General features: G+C 38.3%; 1 protein-coding gene and 1 long non-coding RNA gene across 4 annotated transcripts in view; one reads left to right on the plus strand and one right to left on the minus strand.

The window, feature by feature from the left end:
* The window catches only part of LOC141571067 (uncharacterized), a 30,604-nt gene extending 28,979 nt beyond the window's left edge, over positions 1-1,625 (plus strand). Inside the window, exons 2-3 of the long non-coding RNA XR_012495585.2 lie at positions 308-403; positions 1,488-1,625. This is a non-coding gene — a long non-coding RNA (uncharacterized LOC141571067). The remainder of the gene's footprint in view (positions 1-307; positions 404-1,487) is intronic.
* Positions 1-22,792, minus strand: part of LCP1 (lymphocyte cytosolic protein 1) — a 90,435-nt gene that overhangs the window by 19,715 nt on the left and 47,928 nt on the right. For 2 of the 3 annotated variants that reach the window (XM_019753558.3, XM_019753557.3), the window contains exons 2-9: positions 11,825-11,912; positions 11,058-11,221; positions 10,763-10,892; positions 9,265-9,397; positions 6,839-6,920; positions 5,022-5,187; positions 3,445-3,587; positions 633-728 (exon numbers count right to left, since the gene is read on the minus strand). In XM_019753558.3, the coding sequence (XP_019609117.2) occupies positions 633-728; positions 3,445-3,587; positions 5,022-5,187; positions 6,839-6,920; positions 9,265-9,397; positions 10,763-10,892; positions 11,058-11,221; positions 11,825-11,888 (978 nt within the window). In that variant the 5' untranslated portion in view covers positions 11,889-11,912. Of the gene's footprint in view, positions 1-632; positions 729-3,444; positions 3,588-5,021; positions 5,188-6,838; positions 6,921-9,264; positions 9,398-10,762; positions 10,893-11,057; positions 11,222-11,824; positions 11,913-19,014; positions 19,035-22,792 lie in introns of those variants that run through there. The other variant, XM_074329980.2, reaches the window with a different exon arrangement.

A 22,792-nucleotide genomic window follows, 5' to 3' on the forward strand; every position in this document is an offset into this window, starting at 1 on the left:
ATTAGCTTCTTTGACCTTCAGCTTTCTCAGCTATGTTTAACACTTACCTTAGTGATGTTCGCAAGGATTAGAGGCTGTGTATGCAACACGCCTCCCAGAGTACCTGGTATACTGGAGAAACTCAGCAAGTGGGGGATTCTTCTTTGTTATTATTACTAGAAGTAAAGAGCCCCAGCCTTGGATCAAATAACTTCCAATAATCTGTTAGATGATCTTGGACTTATTAATTAACCCTTCTGAGTCTCAATTTTTTTTATCCCTAAAGTGAGAATTTATTTATGTGTATAAATATCCCATCTATTTTCAGAAATAATACTCAGGTACATAAGAATGGAAGTAATAATACTTCTTGGTGCTGGAGAGCTTATCAAAGGATGGGACATATACAGAAGTGCCTAGCATGGTGAGTGGCATTTAATTGGTATTAGTTTCTCTCTTTCCTTAATGTTTATTTCCAGATTCAGTTTCCCATAATTATCACCTAAAACTGTTAACAGGTTTTAATAGTTTTCATGGCTTTCGGCAGAGATGTCACTCATAGAACCCCAGAGTCAGGGTCATACAGGTCAATGGAACTGTCAACTCACAGGCAGCATCATGTTCTTTAAACACAGCTTGAAACACGGCCTTACCCTTAGTCCTGACATGTCAATAACAACAGCAGGGATACCTTCTTCATCTCCCTTTGGAGCCACCTGTTCAAGCAGGTGGTAGTAAGCCTTTGAGTCCTGTGAGAAATTAAGAAATTACAATTTCAAATCACATACTTAGCACAACAATAATTTTCCAAAAGCAAACATTTCATTTCTCATTCGACTATTATTCAAGAATGCAACTTAATTAACAGAGCTGAAAACATTTACCAATTTGAATTTTCCTTTGTCTGTTTACATATTCTATGTGCCTTTCTTTTTAAAATGAGTATAACAATTAAACATACAGGACATACACAAAAGGCAACCCAAAGATATAAACACTATTCCTTTTTTCTTGGGGAGAAAAAAATTTATTTACACATATTAAATTATATACAGGAAAATATATATACCTTTATATTGCTGTAGAAGTCACTCAGCTAACGTTTAATTTAAAAAAAGTGACAGAAAAAGGAAGCAGAAGTTTAAAAATACCTTTAAATGGATCATCAGCAAAAGAGAAAGAGTTTTAACAAGCAGTTTTTATGTAAAAGGAGAGATATTAAAATGACAAGTGCATGTAATGTTTATCTAGAAGCTAGAAAATGTGGTTAAGTTTAGTTATAGCAGATTGGATATAGATATTGAATTCTCATGTTTTCTTAGATTCTGGAAATGTGCTTATTGATGAAAAGAATTCTCAAAATCATGTCTTAAAATTATAAATGTATTCTCATTCAGTGAAAACATGCAGACTTTCAAGTAATTTATTTAAACCATTTAAAGAGATTTTAATTTCTCTTAAAGATTGAAAAATCAACTTTTGTTATGTTGTTTTGTTTTGCCAACTAGGTAGGGCCTGAGGAGAGCAGAGATATGCGCACCACCTGTGACAACAGAAAGAGGAGAACAAGAGAATGCCAGCCATTGATGTTGCACCTGGGGAAACCGAGTTTTACCTCTTTTCTTTCTGCCTTCCCCTCCTCTTACTTTTCCCTGTAGCTATTTTGAAGTCAGTGAAAGTTCCATGAAGGTGTTAGGCACGAATAAAATCTGTCTACCACGCATTACATCTGTTTAGCTTTGCTAAGAGTCACCTCATTTCATCTGATCCTAAGAAACCTTTCTCACTCACTCTAGTGTGGGCATTCTCCCCACCTTTGCTGACTTGGTGTGATCGAAGGGCACCAAAAGTTGCCTGTTGCTCAGACACACATGTCACAGAGCTAACCTTGGCTGGGAGGCGGCTGTCCCTAAGACCAGGCCGCAGCACTGTATCAGTGCTCAGCTTGCCACTTCCCATGTCATACAGATACTTCCCAAATCCAAAACAGTTATTATTCTAAAGAACACAGCTTTTCAGTGATGGGTAATCAGGTAAATTTATGGCTTAGATTAAGCAGCTTAATTTTGGCTGAAAACCTTAAAAATTTTGGCTGAAATAATTGCAGAGCTTAACTGTTGCGCACAAAGGGAGATAATGGTTTCCAGCACCCGTTAAATTCCAGTTAGGTTGGTGTTGCTAGAAGACAGTTAATAAGCAATGAAAGTGGTACAGTTAGAAAAATGAATCTGGTATTATTAGCTTAGGTCCTAAGGAATGGGGGACTTAACATCTAGAAGCTTCACTCTAACTGGAACCATGCCCAACAGACCCTGAATTCTATAACCAGGGGTCCACAGCAGGTAGAAGCCATCACTCAAAGAATTATAAGTCTGGGTTGACCCCTGGTGAGTCATGTGACCTTTCCTCTGACTCTCCTTGGAAGAAATTTCTTTAAGTTTGAGAAAGTGGAGACAATTTTTTTTTTTTAAATGCTACATCCATCATCTCACACCATTTGCTCCTTGAGACAGCCTTCTGACCTTCCTTACTGCTCCTTAAGCTTTTTCTATCTTGGTTCATCTGTCATCAATAACAACAGCTGTTTCCTTTCATGTTGACATGGAACTTTTCACAAAATTGAAAAACCACAGTAACCACAGTGCATGCTGTCCTCAGCCTTGCCCCTTTTGGATCTCTGTTGTAGGACTGATTGAGTTTTCTACATGTTCTGGGATAAATTCTCATTTCTGGAAATTTTCATTTCCAGAATCATTATCTTTTAAAAATCACTCTGGTTCATTAAAGGAAAACCTTTCAAGAAATTCACGAGTCATTTTAGAGAGGCAGTATGTATGTTGGTCAAGTATATGAACCATGGAGGTCAACTGCTGGCTTTGAATTCTGACCCTATCCCCAGCCATGTGAACTTGAACAAGTTACTTAAATTCTCTTTACCTCTGTTTGCTTATCTGTAAAATGAAAAAATAATAACCCTTATCTCAAAGGTTTGTTGTGAGAATTAATGAGTTAATATGTGCGTAAAGCAGTTAGAACAGTGCCCAGCATGCAGTAAATATGATGTTTGCTAGTATTAATGTAATTAGAAGAGTCCTCATTTAATTTTTTTAAAGGAAACCCGATCTGATGGTCACACTTATAAAACCAGAAAAGACATTACAGTCCTACACATACTTGAAAAGCAGTCTTATCTCTTGCCCTTACTCTATCTCATCCTCGCCCCTTTATTTCCTGATACCGAAACTCCCAGGGAGAGCCATCTCCCTTTGGTGCTGTGTAGTTGCTAGGACTTCAGATGGATCTGCGTGTGTCCCAGTGCTAGAGCTGCACGTGGCCTTGAGAACAGCAGGGGCTCCAAAACAGCACCAGGCACGCTCTAACTAACCCTAGCACGCCTGAAGAGATTAAGGATCAAATTCCCTTCACTGCTGCAGTCAGTCAGTCATGTTCAGACTATGCTCCTACCTTGATGTCTGTACTGAAGTTGCTGATTTTGGAGCAGCCCGCGGTTTCCAGGTGGTAATTAGCCCATCTGAGTAGGAGTTCCTCGGGGGAGAGTTTCATCAAATCCTCCAGACTCTCCCCTTCTCTCAGAAGAGCAATCAGAGCTGAGGAAGCACAAAAGACGAAGAGAAATGAGTGTAGAGGGTATTTGGGAGTGAGTTATAACTTTGATTGAGCTGTGCTGGAAAGCCAAAGATAGCAACATTATCTCTCTCTGGGGTAAAAGGACTTATAGCTCTACTCATGGAGTAAACACTTTCTTATTATTAGTCCCTAAAAAGAGATTGTAAGGTAGTGTGAGCTTATTTATTATCCCTATTTTTCAGATGGGGAAGAAAAGGCATTGCTAGGCCTAAGAATATGGGGGCAGAGCCATGGAAAGAACGAAGGCTTCTGGCTCAGAATCCTCTGCTAGGTCTATCAGATCACATTTCGTGAGATGACAACATTTTTGCTTTTAAGAGATCAATTTTGAAATAATGACAATGTTCTCTTGTATATTCCCATAAGTGTTTTCTATTTCAAATGCTTACCTGAATAATTACAGCATCTTAAAAAATATAATCAACTCTTTCCTCTATGTTTCCCAGATGAATAAGTATTTCTTGCTCAGCCAGAATGTTTAAATTTAGCCGAGGTCATTATTTACAAATCAATAGTCTTTCCCGTGGGTTCTGATTTCTGTGTTGCTTTTTTTGCTTTTCCTTCTTTATATTAAGTTTACAATATTGGTTTTTATGTTACCACGGAATTCTTCATGGTTATTATGACTTGGACATGAAATAAAAGTATATATATGTGTATATATATATATATATATATATATATATTACATATATATGTATGTGTATATATATGTATGTATATATATACATATATATGATACATAATGTATAGTGATTAAAATTTGACTACAGATTTCATATTGGTAGGATCTGAACCTAAGAATCAAAAAGTAACATTGTATTTTATGTACTGCTTATCAAGATCTCCTACTTCTGTTTAAAGGACAAGGCTATAATTGTTTAACTGCAGATAGGATGCTGAGAGCAAATAGAAAAAGATTCACCGCTACGTATTTCGTTGAGAACTTTGAAACCCTACCTATAACTTTTTATTGTCTTGGTAAGAAATACACCAAATTTCTTCTAATCTGTTGCTATCACTACAATAAATGAATGTGAACTGCTTCATAAAATACAAGTTAAAAGTAGGCTTGTTTGTTATAAAGTGTCCAAAGGCAAAGTTAATTCAGAATGAGGTTGGAGCTGCAGACAGCTAGACTCAGCTGTAGGTTCTAAACATGCAATATAATTAGTCTGTGGTCTTTAAAAGCTTTTGCTCTATTGTTTAAAAAAATCTGGTCAATGTGGATAGAATCTGTTATATTAATACAATGAATTCAGTATAACTATAGTTTTCAAATATTGAGGATTCTGAGCGTGGCTATCCTGACATTTCCCTTCTACATACATCTCCGCAACACACACATTAATAAAAAGCCATGCCATTAATAACAGTTGAAGCTTTGCTTGTACCTTCATTTCTGCTGAGTTCAATGTCGGCAAACAACCCAATCTTGATGACTTGCCACAAAAGTCCTAGGACCAGGTAAGGCTTCCCCTCCTTTAAATCCTCAGCCCCGATGTTGACCACGTGGCACCCGATGGCTGAGGCAGAGTTTAGAGCCAGGTTCAAATTCTCCTGAGGGAGAAAAAGTATGCAAGTTTTGTTTTTGACTTTGTAGACGCCAAATGATGATTACTGATTGGCAGCAGCAACAATGTTTTAATTCTGGCAAGTTCACAGATCTGGAGGCACTGTCTTCACTAGATTTCAACATTGAGAAAAAGCAGAGAGTAGTAACTGGAAAAGAAAACCCAGTAACCCAGACACAGGGCTTATTCAGTGCCCAATCAAATGAGAACCCTGAGTTGAAGGCCCATCCCGATTAGGATGGAACAAATGAGTCTTATATTTTTCCATCTTGCTCTGTTTTGGAGCCTTCACACTTTACACCTCTGTCAGCCAGAAACAAAAGAGGGCATCTGTGAGGATAGGACATACCCTAATTGACTTGTCACTGGCTATCATTAATAACACAATTATTGATGATCAAGGTCATCTAAGAAAGTAAGAAAACAGCTTTCTGACTTTCAGATTGGGTATTAAAGGAATGAAAAACATACAAATCAAATTCCTAGAAAAGATAGAATGGTTCTTACTAGGACAATTTGTTGAGTATCCATAATATCTAGGAACCTTGAAGACACACACATCTATACCAACCCACAAGTGTGTGCACACACACATGCACACATGTGTATAGATTATATGTTCTTATCATTAACTACAATGCATGTAATTCAGATACAGTTGGAATAGAGTCAATGAAAATTTCAGATGAGAATCTATATACATTCTTGGGTCCACAAAGGAGGCAATATAAAGTCGGAGATGAATAGAAGTTGGTTTTATGACAAATTACAAAACAAACAAACAAACAAACCACACAGGCCACCAGTGAATTGGGAAGGTAGCTATGAAAAGAAAAGTGGGTTTTTGCCCTAGTGTAGAGCTCAAATAATGAGTGAAAAATACCATTTCTCTTTATAGCCAAGATTATGAGTAAATTTAACATTAAGTGCATTTACACAGATATAATCGCCATTGTCCTCTTTGGTTAACAGTTCCATTTTAAAAGTACACAGGGTTGCTTAAATCCAAACAGGATGTAATATATTGTTCATGATTTAAGAAGTAAGACATGGCTACTGAGCAAGTGAATTATAATAATGTTAAAATATCGGACCCCAACATAGAAATATAGTTTACTTACTACTGGTTCTTGTTCCAGTTAATCAACACATTGAAGGCATAAAAGCAAATTATATTTATCGCACTGGTGGCTGTAGCCAGTAGCACTGTGAAGGCTGCCAGAGTACTTCCCGTTTTTTACCGCCTCACTTATTAAAAAGGCTTATCTTTTCAGCTAAAATGCTGTGTATTTGGAATCAGCTCAAAGATAAATTGCTAGGGAAAGTTTGAGTTAAAAGTTTAGCCAATGTGAATTTTATTTTAGCCAACGTGGCCAAAACAAACAAAGAAGTCCCCAACTACTAACACTCCACTAAACTTCTCCTACTTCCAATGTCCCCTACCCCACCCCTGTTATATTAATAAAAGACAAAACAGAAACGTGTCCGTCTGTCCCCACTAGTCATAACAAATCACCAGCCCAAAGCCTGCGTTTGGGGAATAATCTCTGACCTCCTGAACAAGGCTGACTCAATAGTTCTGGTATGCATTCAGTCCAAGCATAGTCCTGTACAAAGGTAACAGAAGGAGGACATACCTGAATGGTGAAAGGGGTGAGTTTCTTTTTGTTGATTGTTCTTTCATCAATTGTGTCTGGCACTGATAGGTTGATCATTTTACTGAAAAAGAAAAAATTACATTAAAGAAAGCAGGCTTCTGAATAACAGATCCCAGTAACGTTGAATTTAAACTCCAGTAATACCATGAGCAAACAAGATGGCAACATAATCTGTGCTACCCAGTGTTTACCTATAAAATCAGTTATACAATTTTGACTAGATTCAAACAATGTGTGGGAAAGGCTAATGTTCCTAAAGTCATACTAATACACTGAACCAGGAAATGAGGACTCCACTTCATTCACTTATCTTAAAAGCTACAAAATTATCCTGGTTGCCTTAGCATGTTAGGAAATTTTGGGTGGGTAGCCAAAGCAAAGCCTCCATAAGTACTTTACTTTCTTAGCCATAAAAATTTTCCCACTATATAAAAGACTATTATATATCTTTGAGCGTATATAATGTCTAAATTTCTATGTGACACCTGGTCAAACTCTATACCTTTAATTGATCACACGATAAAATGTTTCATATCTTCCTGTAGTCATTATTATATCAGCACTTTAGACATTTCACCCACTCAACATTGATCAGACACCCAAAGCAAGCAGATATTGTTTATTAAGAACTGATTTTACCCAAATTATCATTGCTTTAACCTTCAATGGGGCATGAAAAATAAATTTCTTTAGGTTGTTCCCATCTTATTTAAACAAAGGAAGTTGGAAAACATACAAAGAAACAAAAACAAAATAAAAAATGGTAAACTTGACTATGACTATTTTTTTTAATACGAAGAGAAATCAGCATTAACATTTTTTTTCTAACAATTTTTAAGCAACTACCTTTTTGTGGTTGTCTTTTACAGATGTATTTCTATAACTTCATCGTGTGTATATACATATATTTAAATAAAAGTCACTTTACTGCAATATAGGCATTGCAGTAAAATGATCTCCTAAATCATCATTTGAAAAATATGAAACTGGAGTGAAATAGAAGCTCTGGGAAATGATGGGGAAAAAAAAATGTAAGCTATCCTGCCATTGAAAAGCTTATAGTCCAATTACACAGACAAAATATCTGAGTACAAAAAGTTACGTAACAGTCCAAAGCAGGACATTATAATGGCTCTCAAAGTATTACAAACAATATGTTCTTTAAGAATTAGTGAAGGAAGACCGCCTTTGAGCATTTGAGCCGTGGCCCGCTCCTAACCCTTTGGAGTGTACTTTCTCTTCTAATAATGGCCCTTGAGCCACTGCCTTCTGCTCAGCCTGCTTCTGTCTCTTTGAAGTGTACTTTTTCTTCTAAAAACACTGCTCTTTCACCACTTAAAAAAAAAAAAAAAAAAGAATTAGTAAAGGAAGAAATCACTAGGGGTTGGCAAAGACCAGAAAATTATACCATAAATGGATTTGTATAGGAGAAGATTCTTAAAAAAGGAAAAGAAAAGGCAAAGCCGCAGTTACAAGTTACAAGCAGGGCGTAAATGGGAAAGAGTATGCTTGCTGATGCAACCCATCGTTCATGAAGCCATTCACTCAGTACCCTGGGCTAGGTACCTGAGTCAGGAGATCTTGGGAGGTAAAACTAGAAAAAGACTGATGGAAGGAAGGTCATGGTTTGGGTTGCGTGCCAACCTAAAGAATCAGAACTTGATCATGTAGACTACGTTTCGTATTTTATTTTATTTAGCAGTTGAACTTTTAAAAAAATGAACTCTAATAAATAAAATACCAAAAGCAGAATTTCTCTGGTCAGAACAGAGAAGGGGGGCTCCAAGTCTTGCATACTCATCTGTTCCAACTCCTGGGCCCACCCAAGACTGGGCATTTCAAGCCTCTTCACTAACACCATGTTTTATGATGACAGAGAACCTGCTGAACCAAGAGCTACAGAGGCATTTTCAAAGAAACCATCGTGAGTTGACCAACTATGTTTTGAGAATACATTCTTCCTTTTCAGAAGCCCTCACTTCCGTATTTGTGTGCACCACTCACAAGTCCCTTTGCATAAGGACTTGCACTGGATTGCTCCATTTATTATGCTGCTATTTTCAATTCTGTCTGCTCTCATGTAAGCCATGCTCCAATGAAGCAAAGTGGCATATATTCCAAAAATAATTGCTTTTGACCTTGTATTGCCATATCCCTATGTTTATGTTTGTCCCTATATTGTGTGTCCCTCTCCTCCACCCAAGAAATAGTAGTTTTACATTTCTCATTAAAAGTTGCTCTTGACATTAGTTTGCTCTCCTGGATGTGCCAAATAAACATCTAGAAAGCATTTCAGGTCCAGCAGATCACCAAAGAAAGTTGGCCTAGGATAATCACAATTAATTGTTGGTATTCCAGAAAATTCTAGAAAAACCATTGGAAACCAAGAAGGAAGTGTTATTTACCAAAGAACAATGCCATCCCCAACAGCATTGAAGAGATCATCCGTATTTGGATTCATTGGGATGACATGCTTACAATCATGGTCATTTTCCAGGGCTTTGTTTATCCAGTTGACAAAGGCATACTTCTCTTCCTCTGTAAGTAAATGGTTAAAATGACTTATTTTTGAGTAAAAAAAAAAATGATATAAATAAAATTATATGCGTAGATCTTAGATTCTCATGCCCAGGAGAGACATTACAAGGTTATCGATTAACCGATCATCTCACATTTATTAACATTTAAAAATCTTAGATGACTTGGGAAATAGGCACAGAATCTCTGTTCATTCCAAGTCATAAAACATACAGCAAGCAGATTTAGAAGCCATATGTATGTATACATGCAAATATATTTAGAAGCAATATATAATATATCTATATTTTATATATGTAAATATATAAATAATAAAAATATATTTTATTTATATATAACTTAAATATAAATGTGGTCTAATTCTTATAGGATAAAACTCAGAGTTTTGCCTTTAGACCTGCTGATTTAAGTGTGAGATGATCACAGACCATCCTCACAGTATCTCCGAGTTTCTTTACAATGAAGTTGTTATGAAATGAAATCATTTGTGATATCATCTTTCTTTCCTATCAGTAAAGCTGTCAGAAGTTAGTTTTAGAAATATTAATAAAACCTGAAGTTATGCCTTTATAGCCTAGCTATATGTGTTTGAGAAACACACACACTGTGTTTCTCAAAGTGTATGTCATTGAAAATAATAGTGTCCCTCAGAAGAATCCTGAGTCACTAAAGTTTGAGAAACATTGCATAGCATATCACTGTCTTGAAGTTTCATAACGCAAATTTACATAGCAAAAGTCTGTGAAAATTTCTGTATTTAAAAATGAAAGGCTAAGATTTGTCTTAGCAAGTACAGATGATACTTAACCATGAATTTATCTTTAAGATCAACTAATATTTTGAAGAATTCAGTTTCGGGGTTGTTGGATTACTGTACTGTTTGGGCTATTAGAAGTTTACATTAAGGCTGTTGGATGGCAGCCTTCAGAATCTTCAGAATAAAATACACAACTTTCTTCCAAATCAATGAAAACACAATTTTTTTGGACCACTCAGCAGGCATTAAGAATAATCATGAAGTTTGAAGGTAGAAGCTTGAATAGCTCATTTTATCCAAAAGATTTACAAAGGAATTTTGGCAGCCTTTAATGTATTTTTTAAATGCTGATAAGATTATTTGGTATTGGGCTCAACATAGAGCTGGAATTGCTGGCCCACTTACACAAAGGAAAACACACAGTAGCCACTAGACTCATCTTAACTTGTCTTTCTTTGCACCTCTTAAGTTGAAACACCGAATTTAAGAATCTGTAATACCAGAAGACATAGACCATTTTTACATGGTTCCTTCTCCCTCTGCCCTCAGCTCTCCCCTCATCTCAACACCCTCTCTACCTCCTTTCCACACCCGTTAGAACCACATACCTGAATAGGAGTGTTGGGTGCCAACACTAGACTGCTCTGAAGTGCCACCGATTGCACAAATCCCTTCCTTCTTATTGATTGCTTTTCTAAAGGTCTTGGCAACATCTGCGCTTTTTAGGCCATGAAAAACCTGCAAAAAAATATAATGTATCTTTAGAAACCCAATATGTGATCAAGAAAACCGCAAAGAATATGTAATGTTGAAACAAGGAGAGTGGAAATGTATTTCTGGATATTTTTCAAATTAAAGTTCCAAGTTTCAAATGCATCTCCTTGTATTGTGCATCATACTCACCTTGATAAACTCATCAAAGCTGATCTTCCCATCCTTATCCAGATCACCCGTAGCCATCAGGTTTTCTGTAATTTCTCTCACTCTGTACCCAGGCAGAGGCAAGCAAGCCGCCTTGAACAAGTCATTCAACTCATTGCAGCTGATGTACCCATTGCCATCCGTATCTGTAAGGCAAATGATGAGCTGAAGTTTCAGAGCAATTCAGCTAACAGCATGAAGAGAGGTGAGAGAAGGCTAGCCGGGAGGTGAGCAGGCACCAGAGGCAATTATTTGGGGATCACGGCCTGACCCCACGCAAGAGTCGGAATCTCACTAGGAGCCTGTTGCTATTGGACACGGACATTAGCATCACTTCCAATATCTAACAGTCATAATTTCAAAACAGAGGTCTCGCAACAAAATCTAAAGGGATTCTGATAGAATCAGATGGAGAAATAAATCACAGACTTAGAGATAAAGAGTAAGTAAAAGTATCAAATTATAGAAAAACCAAAGAAAGTAGAGACGATCAAAAGATGAGACTTATGGGACATTTCTCAGAAAAGCTACAGGTAAGAAAGGGTCCATAGTCCATGTTTTGATAAAAAAAGAAGTATAATATTTTTCTTGAAGCCTATCTTTCAAAACTAAGTTCCCTGGCTCCTTTACCAATACCACTGTATTCCTGTCACTTGTTATTTTGTTTATTTTACCATTTCGTTGAATCTGCCCTGAAGCTACTCAATAAAGAACAGAATTATGCCCCTTGAGATATGAGGTCTACTCACCAACTTTGGCAAAAGCTTCTCTGAGCTCCATCATTTCTTCATCGGACACTGATCCTCTGGCCATTTTTTATTGCTTTAGGCAACAGATCTACAGAGGGGGAGAACATAAGGAATGACTGTTGTTCATATTAATTCTTAAAGTACCACATTAAGAAGAAATTTTTATTTATTAAGTGAAGAAACATTCCTCTTCATCCCTCATGATTTACAACTATCTTTCAAAAATGTAAGAAACAGCCTTTTTTAAAAAAACAAAAAACAAAAAACCCTCCATGTGGTGGTCTCCAAAGATGGCCCTCCCCAATTTCTCCTTTCCCCATATATATGGACTCCCCAAGTATATCCACATCAGAAAGTGGAGCTTATTCCTGCCCTTTGAATCTGGGCTGATCCCATTACTGCTTTGACCATTTAGAAGGCTGGAGAATCCATGCCTGGAACTGGAAACTTCTGCTTCCTCCCTTGTGGAATGCTCATTCTTGGGATTTTCCCTCTTGGGAACCCAACTGCCATATGGTGAGATGTCCAAGTGACATGAAGAAGCCAATGAAGGAGAACTGGGTACTCTGGTTAACAGTTCCTTCTGTGCTCCCAGCTGACAGACAGTGTCAAGTGCCAGCCACCTGAGTCAGGCTTTTTGGATGTTCCAGCCCATTCGAGCCCTCAAGATGTCCCCTCTCCCAGTCCATATCACATGGAGCAGAAGAATCACCCAACCATGCCTAATGAACCAATAGAGTCAAGAGAGATGATACAATGATTGTTGTTTTAAATCACTAAACTTTGGAGACGTTTGTTACACAGCAATATATAGCGAAAACACTTAACTTTTATCTAGATGCCTTTTTGTCACATTCCTGTTTAAAACTAATATGTTTGGCCAACCCAGCAGACAAATTTTATAACTGATAAGAGAGTTATCAAGGTTATCTAAATATTTAGTGAAGGAAGAAGGAAATCTGATCCTCTAATAATTCATACATGGGAATCTGAGGGACTTTTTAGGTGTTCTCTTCTGAGGAACGCCAGTCTTCTGAGAAACAATGACAGTGCTGGAAGAATTTCCCTTTCCCTGTACATTATTGCTGTCCTCTACTGGGTAGAAAGAGTATGAAACAGAAAATGGATTATATTCTCCATGCCCCTAGCTAATTCTCACCAGCATGTTTCAAATAGGAGTTCCACTAAAGCTTACTGGATTTCCTTGTGGAGAGGGGGTAAGTGGAGTGGGAGTATGGAGGATGGGGTATTTCTATAATTATATTTTGGGCATTTTAGTGAAACTACTGATTTTTAAAAATATCTTAAATTGGTGACAGGATGTTGTTTTAAAGTGATTTCCTTTTCTATGTTTTCCCATTATTCTATAATGCTGTACTCGTTCTCTGTGGCAACCAACAACCACACACAGAAAAGGAACAGTTTTAACACTTAAACCTACAGGCCAAAAATGCATTATGCTTACTTTTGCAAATCCACATCCATTATTCACTAATTTACTATCCTGTCACATACATATATCGGTGCTTTCAAACTTTTGTTTCCCCATGACACGCTTTGTGAACAGAAACTTTACATGTAAATAAAAGTGAACAAATAAAAAAGACAACTCTGGGAACCTTTGGTTGAAAAAAAATCCAAATGTCCCCTACCTCCACTATCCCACCTCCTTGTCACCTTATGCACCAGTGGGAACTCAGGGAGCATGATTTAAAAATTGTGGAATTATATATATTGTTATTTTTAAAATTCCTTTAAAATATATTTTATTATCAATAAAGATTTATTTCATTATTTGCCTTATATAATATCTAATTGGTCCACTGGGTTCTCTGAAGGATAGTAGAAAATGTTGAGGCCTTAACTGTATGAGCAACTCATTTACACATCACAATAACCCTCAGAGGCAGGTCCCGGCTATCTGACTTTTTTGTCTTCACTTCCCCTCCGTTTTTTGTCTGTGAGTCTGTCTTTTTTGTCTGTCTCTCTATCTCCCTTCTTTCTTTATTTCTTTTCTTTCTTCCTCCTTTTTCACCATGTCTTATTCCAAAAACAATCTGAGTCAGGTTACAAAGATACATTCAAACGTAAGAACTAAACCAATAAGATTATATAATTGGTAAGAAGAAAAAATAAGCATAGGTGAAATAAGATGTTGGCAGGGAAGAGCATCAATACTTCATATACATGCTTAGGACAATCTAGTTTGCTGGAAGTGGGCTGTAAATCTAGCTCCAAGTTCTCTAGAAATCAATGCAAAAGGGAAATAGCATCAGTTACATAGTTCACTCCCTGTATATGAGACAAAAAAACCCAATTTTCTCAGGGCCGCAGAACTAAGCTCTGATAGCAATACCTCCACCCAAGCCTCAAGAAGACACTTATGGGATGTACTAAATGCAAGTTTTATGTTTCTTACAATGTCCCTCAATGAAGGCTGATGGCATAAATACAGAGGCTGACAAAAAAATGTATACACATTTTAAGAAAGGAAAATGTATTAAAATTGTAATAGTATACACTGAAAACAAAAGATGACTACAACTCATGTGTATACATTTTGGGACACCTCTGGTATATATGTTCACATTTTTTAGAGCAGGAAGCAGAAGAGCAGCCAGGATTCCAGTTCTCAGTCTTTTCTCCTCTCCTATACTGTCCATTCAGGTTCAATGCCTTCACATTTTCATTAGATACTCATTTCATTCATCCGTTGATTCACTCAGAAATCATTGAATGTCTTTAATAAACTATAATACAGAGAATATGTCTAAGTGTTCTAGCTTGGACACTTTTGTTTTCATGTGTTAAGAAATCGAGGCTTCTGATTTAAGAAATTAGTATATAACTTTGTACGCTTCACTAAATTCTTAAGACTGATTTGGCTTGGTTCTCCTTTATACTCTCCACCAATACTCCACATATGTATTAAAAAAAGACTCTCCCTCATCATATTGGAACAAGGTCTTTCATAAAGTCTGGTCTAAAGCCATTGAGCTGGCTGGCCCTTCCTGTTTTTAGGTATCTTAACACCTCTTGGTTCATGAATGTTCATGGAATTATGATAAATTCATTCATTTAACAAATATTTAATGAATGCCTACTACACACCAGCCACTGTTCTTCATTTCAGGTAAGGCATTTCTACACTGAAAACATGAAAAATGTGACAGGTAAAGAGCATAAATGGGATCTAAAACTAAACTAGGCCCTATCCTTTGACATAAGAGTTTTAGATTTTAGAACATTGCAAGAGACTGGTGAGAAATACAAGTAAAGGCAGAAAATGAGACTGCATTTAAAGGGTCAAGAGCAGGGCCAACGAAGACAGGAAAGAATTACAGAATTGGGTGAAAAAATAAATAAAGATCATCCTATAGTGAAAAAGAAGAGAAAATATTTTAGAGTTAAAAACTGCATGGCCCATTCAAATAAAAGACCTAGCAAGAGAAAGAAGGATGATTTTAAAACCATGTGATTTTTTTAAGCCATGGCACATAAGTCAAGATGAAAAACCTGAGCATCTGGATGACCATGCTTTTCTAAGATATTTATAAATGAGATCAGCTCAGAGAAGACATATAGTGAGACAACCTTGAAATTTAAAAAACCCAAAACCCATCAGTGATTTAATAGCTGAAGTAAAAGATAATAGATTGAACTAGTTTAAAAGTTGAATTGGAGAAGAACTATTCAACAGCCTAAGTTACTGTGATACTGTTTGTTGGTTGTTGGAACCAAACACAGATAGATATCCAAAGAGAATCTGCTTTACCATCAGAATGAGCAGAAAGTCCTGGAAACATAACCTAACTTTCGGAGACAGAAGGAACCTAACAAATAATTTATTTCAACCACATCATTTTATAGATAAGGAGCCTGAAGTTCCAATGAGATGAATTGCTTTGTCTATGTACAAGGTCTCAGAGCAATGCCAGGTGACTTTGTCAATGAAGTTGCTAGTGAGCAGAGGAAAAGGATGGAGGGACCATTAAAACGGCCAACACGGGTCCATAACTGAGAAGAGACCCTTCCACTAATTGAACTGAATATACAAATGGCAGCATTTTCACAAAGCAGAGAAACAGGAATTAACATGCAGATCAGACCATTTCTAAGAAGGACATCCCTGGGGTCAGAATCAAATACCAGGTACTTTACATAGTCTATTAATGTGTTTGCCTGGGAAAAAAATGGTCCCATTTTAATGCATGCACATTTGAAAGCATGAGTTACAATAACGTTAGCAAAGTTTATGACGACAATTAGTGAGTTCTTCCATTTGTAAATTCCTGGCACCATGTTGGCAACAGACATTAGAGAGGTCCCTGCAGTAACAGGACTTGCTAAAGCATTAGGAACCTAAAAAAAAACGAAAGGCATGTCCCTTTCAGGGTGTGAATGAGCGTTTCTTCAGCTCTGCGCTAGGCTCTTGTAGCAAGTGTGGCCTTTTTAATGACCGTGACTAACTATGCCCTGCCAGGATCATTTTAAGGTCTCTTGTAAATCAGTGGTGAGTCTTAGAACCCTGATTCTGAATCATTGCCCAAATCTAAACAAGTGAAACAAAATACGCAGACCTTCAACACAAAATCTAAGAAGACAAATCTCAAACCATTCTCTAAGTCAGATCTGGCTGCTAGTTTTCCTGTGAGCAAATACATTTAGTAAATCAACAGTTACAAAATCTCATAACATTTGGCCAAAGAAAGTACCAACTGTTCATTTTTATAAGATTATTTTTCAAGTCATAGGAAAATCAAATAACCCCTCAAACTGCACAAACCACAAAACCTGCTCACTCCTTTAGGTCAGTGAGTTTTGAGTCCCTACTTAAAGGAGGCTGGTATTTCCCAGGTCAGGAGTGAAAGCATATTTCTGAGAATGACTTCTTATAATAAAAGCACCTGACTGAAGTTCCTTAAGTCTGAATATAGAAACTATTTGTAGGTGTTTACTATAGAACACAGTGCTGTAGAATTTGCAGAAGGAAATGCTCGTATATTCCCTAAAATAAATATGAAACTGTAAGCTGAATTTTCTCCGAGGAGAGAAAACCGACAACGAAAACAAGCAGAAAGAATGGGAAAAAGTGACCTGTCCAGAGCGTGATGCTCATGGGCTAGAATCACTTCTGAAAGTGGATAGTGCTGTGCTGCTCAGTATTTGGATTTGATATATTGATGCCCAATTATGTAACTGCCAGGCTCAGGGAAGCACCTGTAATCTGGCATCACATTGCTAAGGGACTCTTTTGAATGTGCCCTACTTTTCCTGCAACTTGACACAGTGGGTAAAGTAAAACTGGAAACTCAGGACCCAAATTCCTAGCTTTACCTCAATCATTTCAGCATGAATGCAAAGGAAAATTGTACACCTTCCGAACACCTCAACGAACAGTGAGACATCCAAAACAACATGTACTGGAACATAATTAATATCGCATTCTTTAGCATTAGACTATGATGCCTAAAGAAATGAGCCATAAAATATGCAGGACTTCAACCCCAAATAAAATACCCATAAGTTATTTTAAAAACTTAGGTAACAAAGGAGCTTTGCTTTCACTTAATCCTGTCCCCTTCATTTTACAAAACAGACAACTTGAGGGTATCGAACGATGAGTAATTTACTATATATATTCTCAGGATACAATTTGCTTACAGACACAAGTATACCAAAGCTTTACATAAAAGATGATTCTGAAAGTGTATTTAAAAAATAACTTTGTTTTTAAGAAGCCAAAAAATAAATGGCCTCAAATACAGATAGCCACTAAAGGGGCTCTTGTGAATTCTCTGGTAAAGTCAAATCTTCTTTAGATTGTCTTTTCTCTCGCTGCAGATTCACTGATTCTCCCGGGGCTGCTCCAGAGCACAGAAACCTTTTCTTTGCACCTCAGAGGAAAAGAGGCACAAAGCTGAGGGAGGGAGGGGAAGGCTATTCAAAGCAGAGACTCAATGGCTCTCTTCTCTCACTCTCTCAGTCCACGTACACATTGTGGGAAGCCAGCAGGCCAGATTACTCTAAACCTGACGGACCTGATGCTCTGGAAACCTCTACATCTTGGTAACTCCATAGAGATGCTTCTGAAGCTGTATAGAGAACGACTCTGTCACCAACTTAGGGGTACCCACCTCCTAGCTCCTCTCTCCCAGCAAACCACCAATGCCTCTGTTTTCTACCAAGGATGTGATACAGAGCAAAACTATTGCAAGTAAAAGGGATACTCCAGGCTGTGGCTTGGGGAGGCCTTCATTGCCTTGGTATCTCTCTTCTTCCCTGGGCTGTAGATAATAATACTCCTCGTGTTAATGTCTTGAAAATCCACAGCTACCCTTCATTTCACTTTCTACCACCAGGACTGTAAGATCCAGAGTTTCCTCTCTTGAAAAGCTCAGCGTATCCCTGGATTTCTTCAAAAAGCTGACTATTATTATGAGATACTTGATTATCCACTATCACACGATTACTTCAATGACGGATGTTATTCATTCATTCACACATTCATTTTTTCATTCCACCTAGGAGTCTTTGTGCTCTGGTTTCTGGGCTACAAGCATGGGGGTCACGAAGGCTGGGGCTTCAGGAAGCCCATGCGTACAATGTCAAGTTTCAAATGAGACACAGAGATTATAGCTCACTTACTGAAAACAATTTTGAAGATCAGAAGTAAACAAATGAAAAGGCTAAACACAGGGCTAAAAGGGAAAAAAGATTAGATAAGAGTAAGAAATTAGCACAGAAGCTTATAAAAAATAAAAATATCAAACATCTAAATCAGCTCACACAGAAAGGTATTCGGATAACTTATACACTTGTACAGCTCCAATGATACCATAACTGAAATAATCAGCAAGGAGTGGGAGAAAGTGCTGAGTTTATGGGTTGGGAAACTTAGGCTACTACCTGTGTAACATCAGCTTCCATTTTACCTCTCTGGATCTTAGTTTCCTCATCTATAAAATGAGAGATGAAGTCCCTTCCGTGTTAAAAGTTCCAGAGTCTATTCACTAGCTGACAAGCCTACACACATGTTAGAGTCAGAGTAGGGTGTATTTCAAATGAGCTTAGAAATAGGGGCAGGGGCCATCAGGAGCTGTGGCTGAGCCTCTGATGTGCCTTCTCCGGGAGGCGCCTCCTCTAGAATGGACCCAGCACCTCCCATCCCCACCTGCTTCTGCTCTTACCTCCTCAGAAGGTAAAGCTCGGTCCTCAAGCATTCTCCTTACTGATCGAGGCAGGTGCCAACTGCTCGGTGGCTCAGACGGTGCAGGGAAGTCACCAGAGCAGCATGTGGGATTTGTTTTCTGAGATGTCACCGTGTACAAGCTTAAGACATGCTGATCCAGTTCTCTCCTAGTTTCTAGGCAAAGCTGCATGCAAACTGTCCCAGAAAAAGAGCCACCTACTAGTTTCTTAAAAATATCCAAATAAGGAAACCCTACAACCAATCTGGTATCTCATATCCCTAAGCTGTAACCTAAATCTTTTCTGGTACAATTAAAGCTCCCTCGCCCGTGGACTATTCTCAGAGGGAATTACAGAAGCTCCTCAATTCATAAAAATTCTGCCACATGCCTTGGTGACTGCCACTGGGCTTTACAAGAAGAAAAAAAATTATTTTAACATACTTTTGGAGCCCATTTTCCAAATCTTTAATAGTTTTCATTGCTATCTTCTGTGGGTCTGTGCCAAGTTCCTTAAATGATAACATAAGAATAACAGAGTCACAGAAAGTAGAGGAGAAGGGACCTTAGAGATTATCTATCTGGCCACTCTTCTTCTGTCACAGTTGAGTGAAATGACACCCAAGTTAAAGGATGTGCCCAACGTCACAGAGCTCACTGGGACTGGAGTGTGGACCTCCTTAATTCTCATCTTTCTTTCCTTTATAAGTTTTCAAATCTAAGAGGGAATGCTGTTCTTTAAATAAGACTTGTTCAACATATATAATTCCCTCATTATTTCAAACAGCTTATGAATATAATTTCATGTATGTCTCCTGCATATGAGGTCAGACAATTAAGTTTGTGAACTCATGCTAGACAAAGCGCTACATACCTCATTGCTGAATATCACTATGGTCACCTTTGAAGTACTCCCCTTGGGAAGCTATGCACCGATGCCAGTGCCTAGTCCACCCTTCAAAGAAATTTTGGAACTCTTTTTCTGGAATGGCCATCAGAGCTATCATCGTATTACCCTTGATGTCCTGAATGTCATCAAAATGTCTTCCTTTCAATATTTCCTTTATCTTTCGGTAAAGAAAGAAGTCATTGGGGGCCAGATCAGTTGAGTTGGGAGGGTGTTCCAATACAGTTGTTTACTGGCTAAAAACTCCCTCACAGACAGTGCCGTGTGAGCTGGTGCATTGTTGTGATGCAAGAGCCATGAATTATTGACGCAAAGGTCAGATCATCTTTTTCACACAGCCTTTTCAGCACTTCCAACTAGTAAGCTTGGTTAACTGTCCAGTTGATACAAATTCATAATGAATAATCCTCTGATATCAAAAAAGTTTAGCAACATCGGTGCAACAAGTTCACGCACTTAATTGTCACACCTCGTACGGAGGAAAACTTCTAGGTATTGAGAAGGCTACAAACAACATGTGCCAAATACTATGTACACATACCATTGGCACCTTCTAGGTTACAATGACCATGGCAAGGTGAATGTCTCCTGCACTCATCTGTATATTCATTCTTGACTTTGCCTGAAGGATTTCTGATTTTCCTGAGCAACCAAAAAATAAACCACATGAAAACAACTCACCCTCAGACACAAAGCTCAAAAGGCACAATGCCAAATTCATAGATGAATACTAAAATTACACCCTCAAACTTCTGAATACAATCATCATGGTTTCAGACATTCTGGCTGTTGGGTGGGGGCAGTGAGCCCTTCCTCCTCTTAACTCTAGTTCAGACCCCTGCAGCATGGCTGCTGTGCCAATATCCATGTCTTCTTGCACATTATGACATCACAAGCTGTCAGTCACCTCACAGCACCACCTTAGTGTCTGGCACATAGCAGGTGCTCAGGAAATGAGTTGTAGATAATGAAGGAAGAAATCCATCAACTAATGGTATATACATGGCTCAAGGAGTCCATTATTCCCTTTCTTGAGGAGTTTAACCATTATATTCTGGGGTACATACTTATATTATCCCTCCCATTGAAAGTTACAAACACCTAGACCAAAGCAAGTCAATACTTCAAGTTTACATGAAACCACTTTGCTGGAGAAACAACTTTGATACAGGGACTCAAGAGCAGCCAGTGTGCCTAAGCAGTCACAGAACTAGCCATGGAATCTTCCCTGGGCCCACAGTGATAGGCACCAGAGGTTTCAGCATGAGGTGGCACAGCCCAGGGCTGGGCTTCTTCAAACTTCTTCTGTAAACCCTGCTGGTTTCCGGTGATGTTTTGCAGTGGGTCTCTAAGTATATAGTGTCTAACTCAGCTGAGTCCTGCTGAGTCCTGGGAGGAAAGAGACTGTGGAGATGGAACTGTGACTGTAAAGAGGGTGAAACCAAGCTAGGATGCATGAACTCCTGTGTGCACCAGGAGCACACAGGAAATCATTAGGATTGGGTGCTAGAGTTCACCTGAATGTAATTTGTAGATCACTATCTGGAGTAAGCAACTGAGCCTCTGATCATTCTCAGTGTCTGCCACAAAGCAAATGCATACATTTATTTGTACATTTCTTCATTAAATAAACATCTGTCCAATACCTACTATATGCCAGGCCCTGGGTGAGATGCTGGTGACATAAAGAGAAGATGTAGCCCTGGCCTGTAGTATGGATGACAGACACCAGTCACTAGAACACAGGGAGACTTTTTGGACCCACAGGAAGGGGGAAAATAGCTCTCCCCTGGAGAGCCAAGCATGGCCCTCCAGAAGAAGCAGCATTTGACTTGGATTTCCACAGATGAGGAGGAGATGGTTTAAAGATCAGTCTTTTACTTTATTCATGTAAGATGATTAATCCATATTCTCTCCATAGGAAGTCTATCTAAGTTGAAGTCAGAGAAAACAATAGCTAAAGGACAGATAAGAAGACCAGCTAATGTTTACTGAATGATTACTCAATGATAAATGTTTTATATGCATTATTATATTTAATTCTCACCACGATCTTATGGGGCATTATTATGATTTCCTCTTTATAGACGAGGGAACTGAAGTTTAAAATCTGGCTCAGGGTAACATTGCTAAGAACTAGGAAAGCCCCTGCTTACGCCAGAGCTTGGTGGGGGCAGCAGTCTACACAGCCTGCACGGTGCACGGATGTGGGCCTTTACTGGAGGAACTTTCCTAGGGTCTCTGGCCATTGGATTTCTGTATCTTAAGTTGTTCTGCTCTACTTTGGGGTTACTCAGCTCTGACCTCATGCTACTTAGGGACACACACAGACTTCTGAAAGATCTTCCTTATGACTGGGGCTCTTCCTAACCTCTTTTGAGAAATTCTGTCTCTTCTCTTCAATTCTTCAACATCTTGAAGGAAGAGTTAAAAAGAGTAATGACACCACCAGGCATGATCTTGCCCACTGTGTCCCCTGCCTTTGGTGGCAAAGGGATCCTCTCCATCAGTGAAAGATGAATAGGGAATAATCCCTTGCTCTTGAGGGACACCAGTCCCATGAAGGAAAACAGTTATGCAACATAAAGACCACACTAATCGGAGTACTATAAAGGTATTATTACCATGGTGCTAAGGGAGCACAGAGAAGGAAGAGTTTAATTCTGCCTGAAGAGAGAAGTAAAAGAACCAGTAGGAGTTTTCCAAAGAGTCAAAATGCGGAAGGGCATTCTATTTCTCCGTATAAGAGAAAATAGCCCTGCAAAGTGAAGGAAGCTGCATAGGGTTTAACATGACTGGCCAGGAATGTGGGAGGGAAAACTCCAAGAGTCTGGGGAAGTGACGCTGTGGTCCTCTGCCTCACTAACTCTT

The sequence above is a fragment of the Rhinolophus sinicus genome, chromosome 16 (genome assembly GCF_057876585.1).
Source record: "Rhinolophus sinicus isolate RSI-liver-muscle chromosome 16, RSI-T2T, whole genome shotgun sequence".
Taxonomy (NCBI): domain Eukaryota; kingdom Metazoa; phylum Chordata; class Mammalia; order Chiroptera; family Rhinolophidae; genus Rhinolophus; species Rhinolophus sinicus.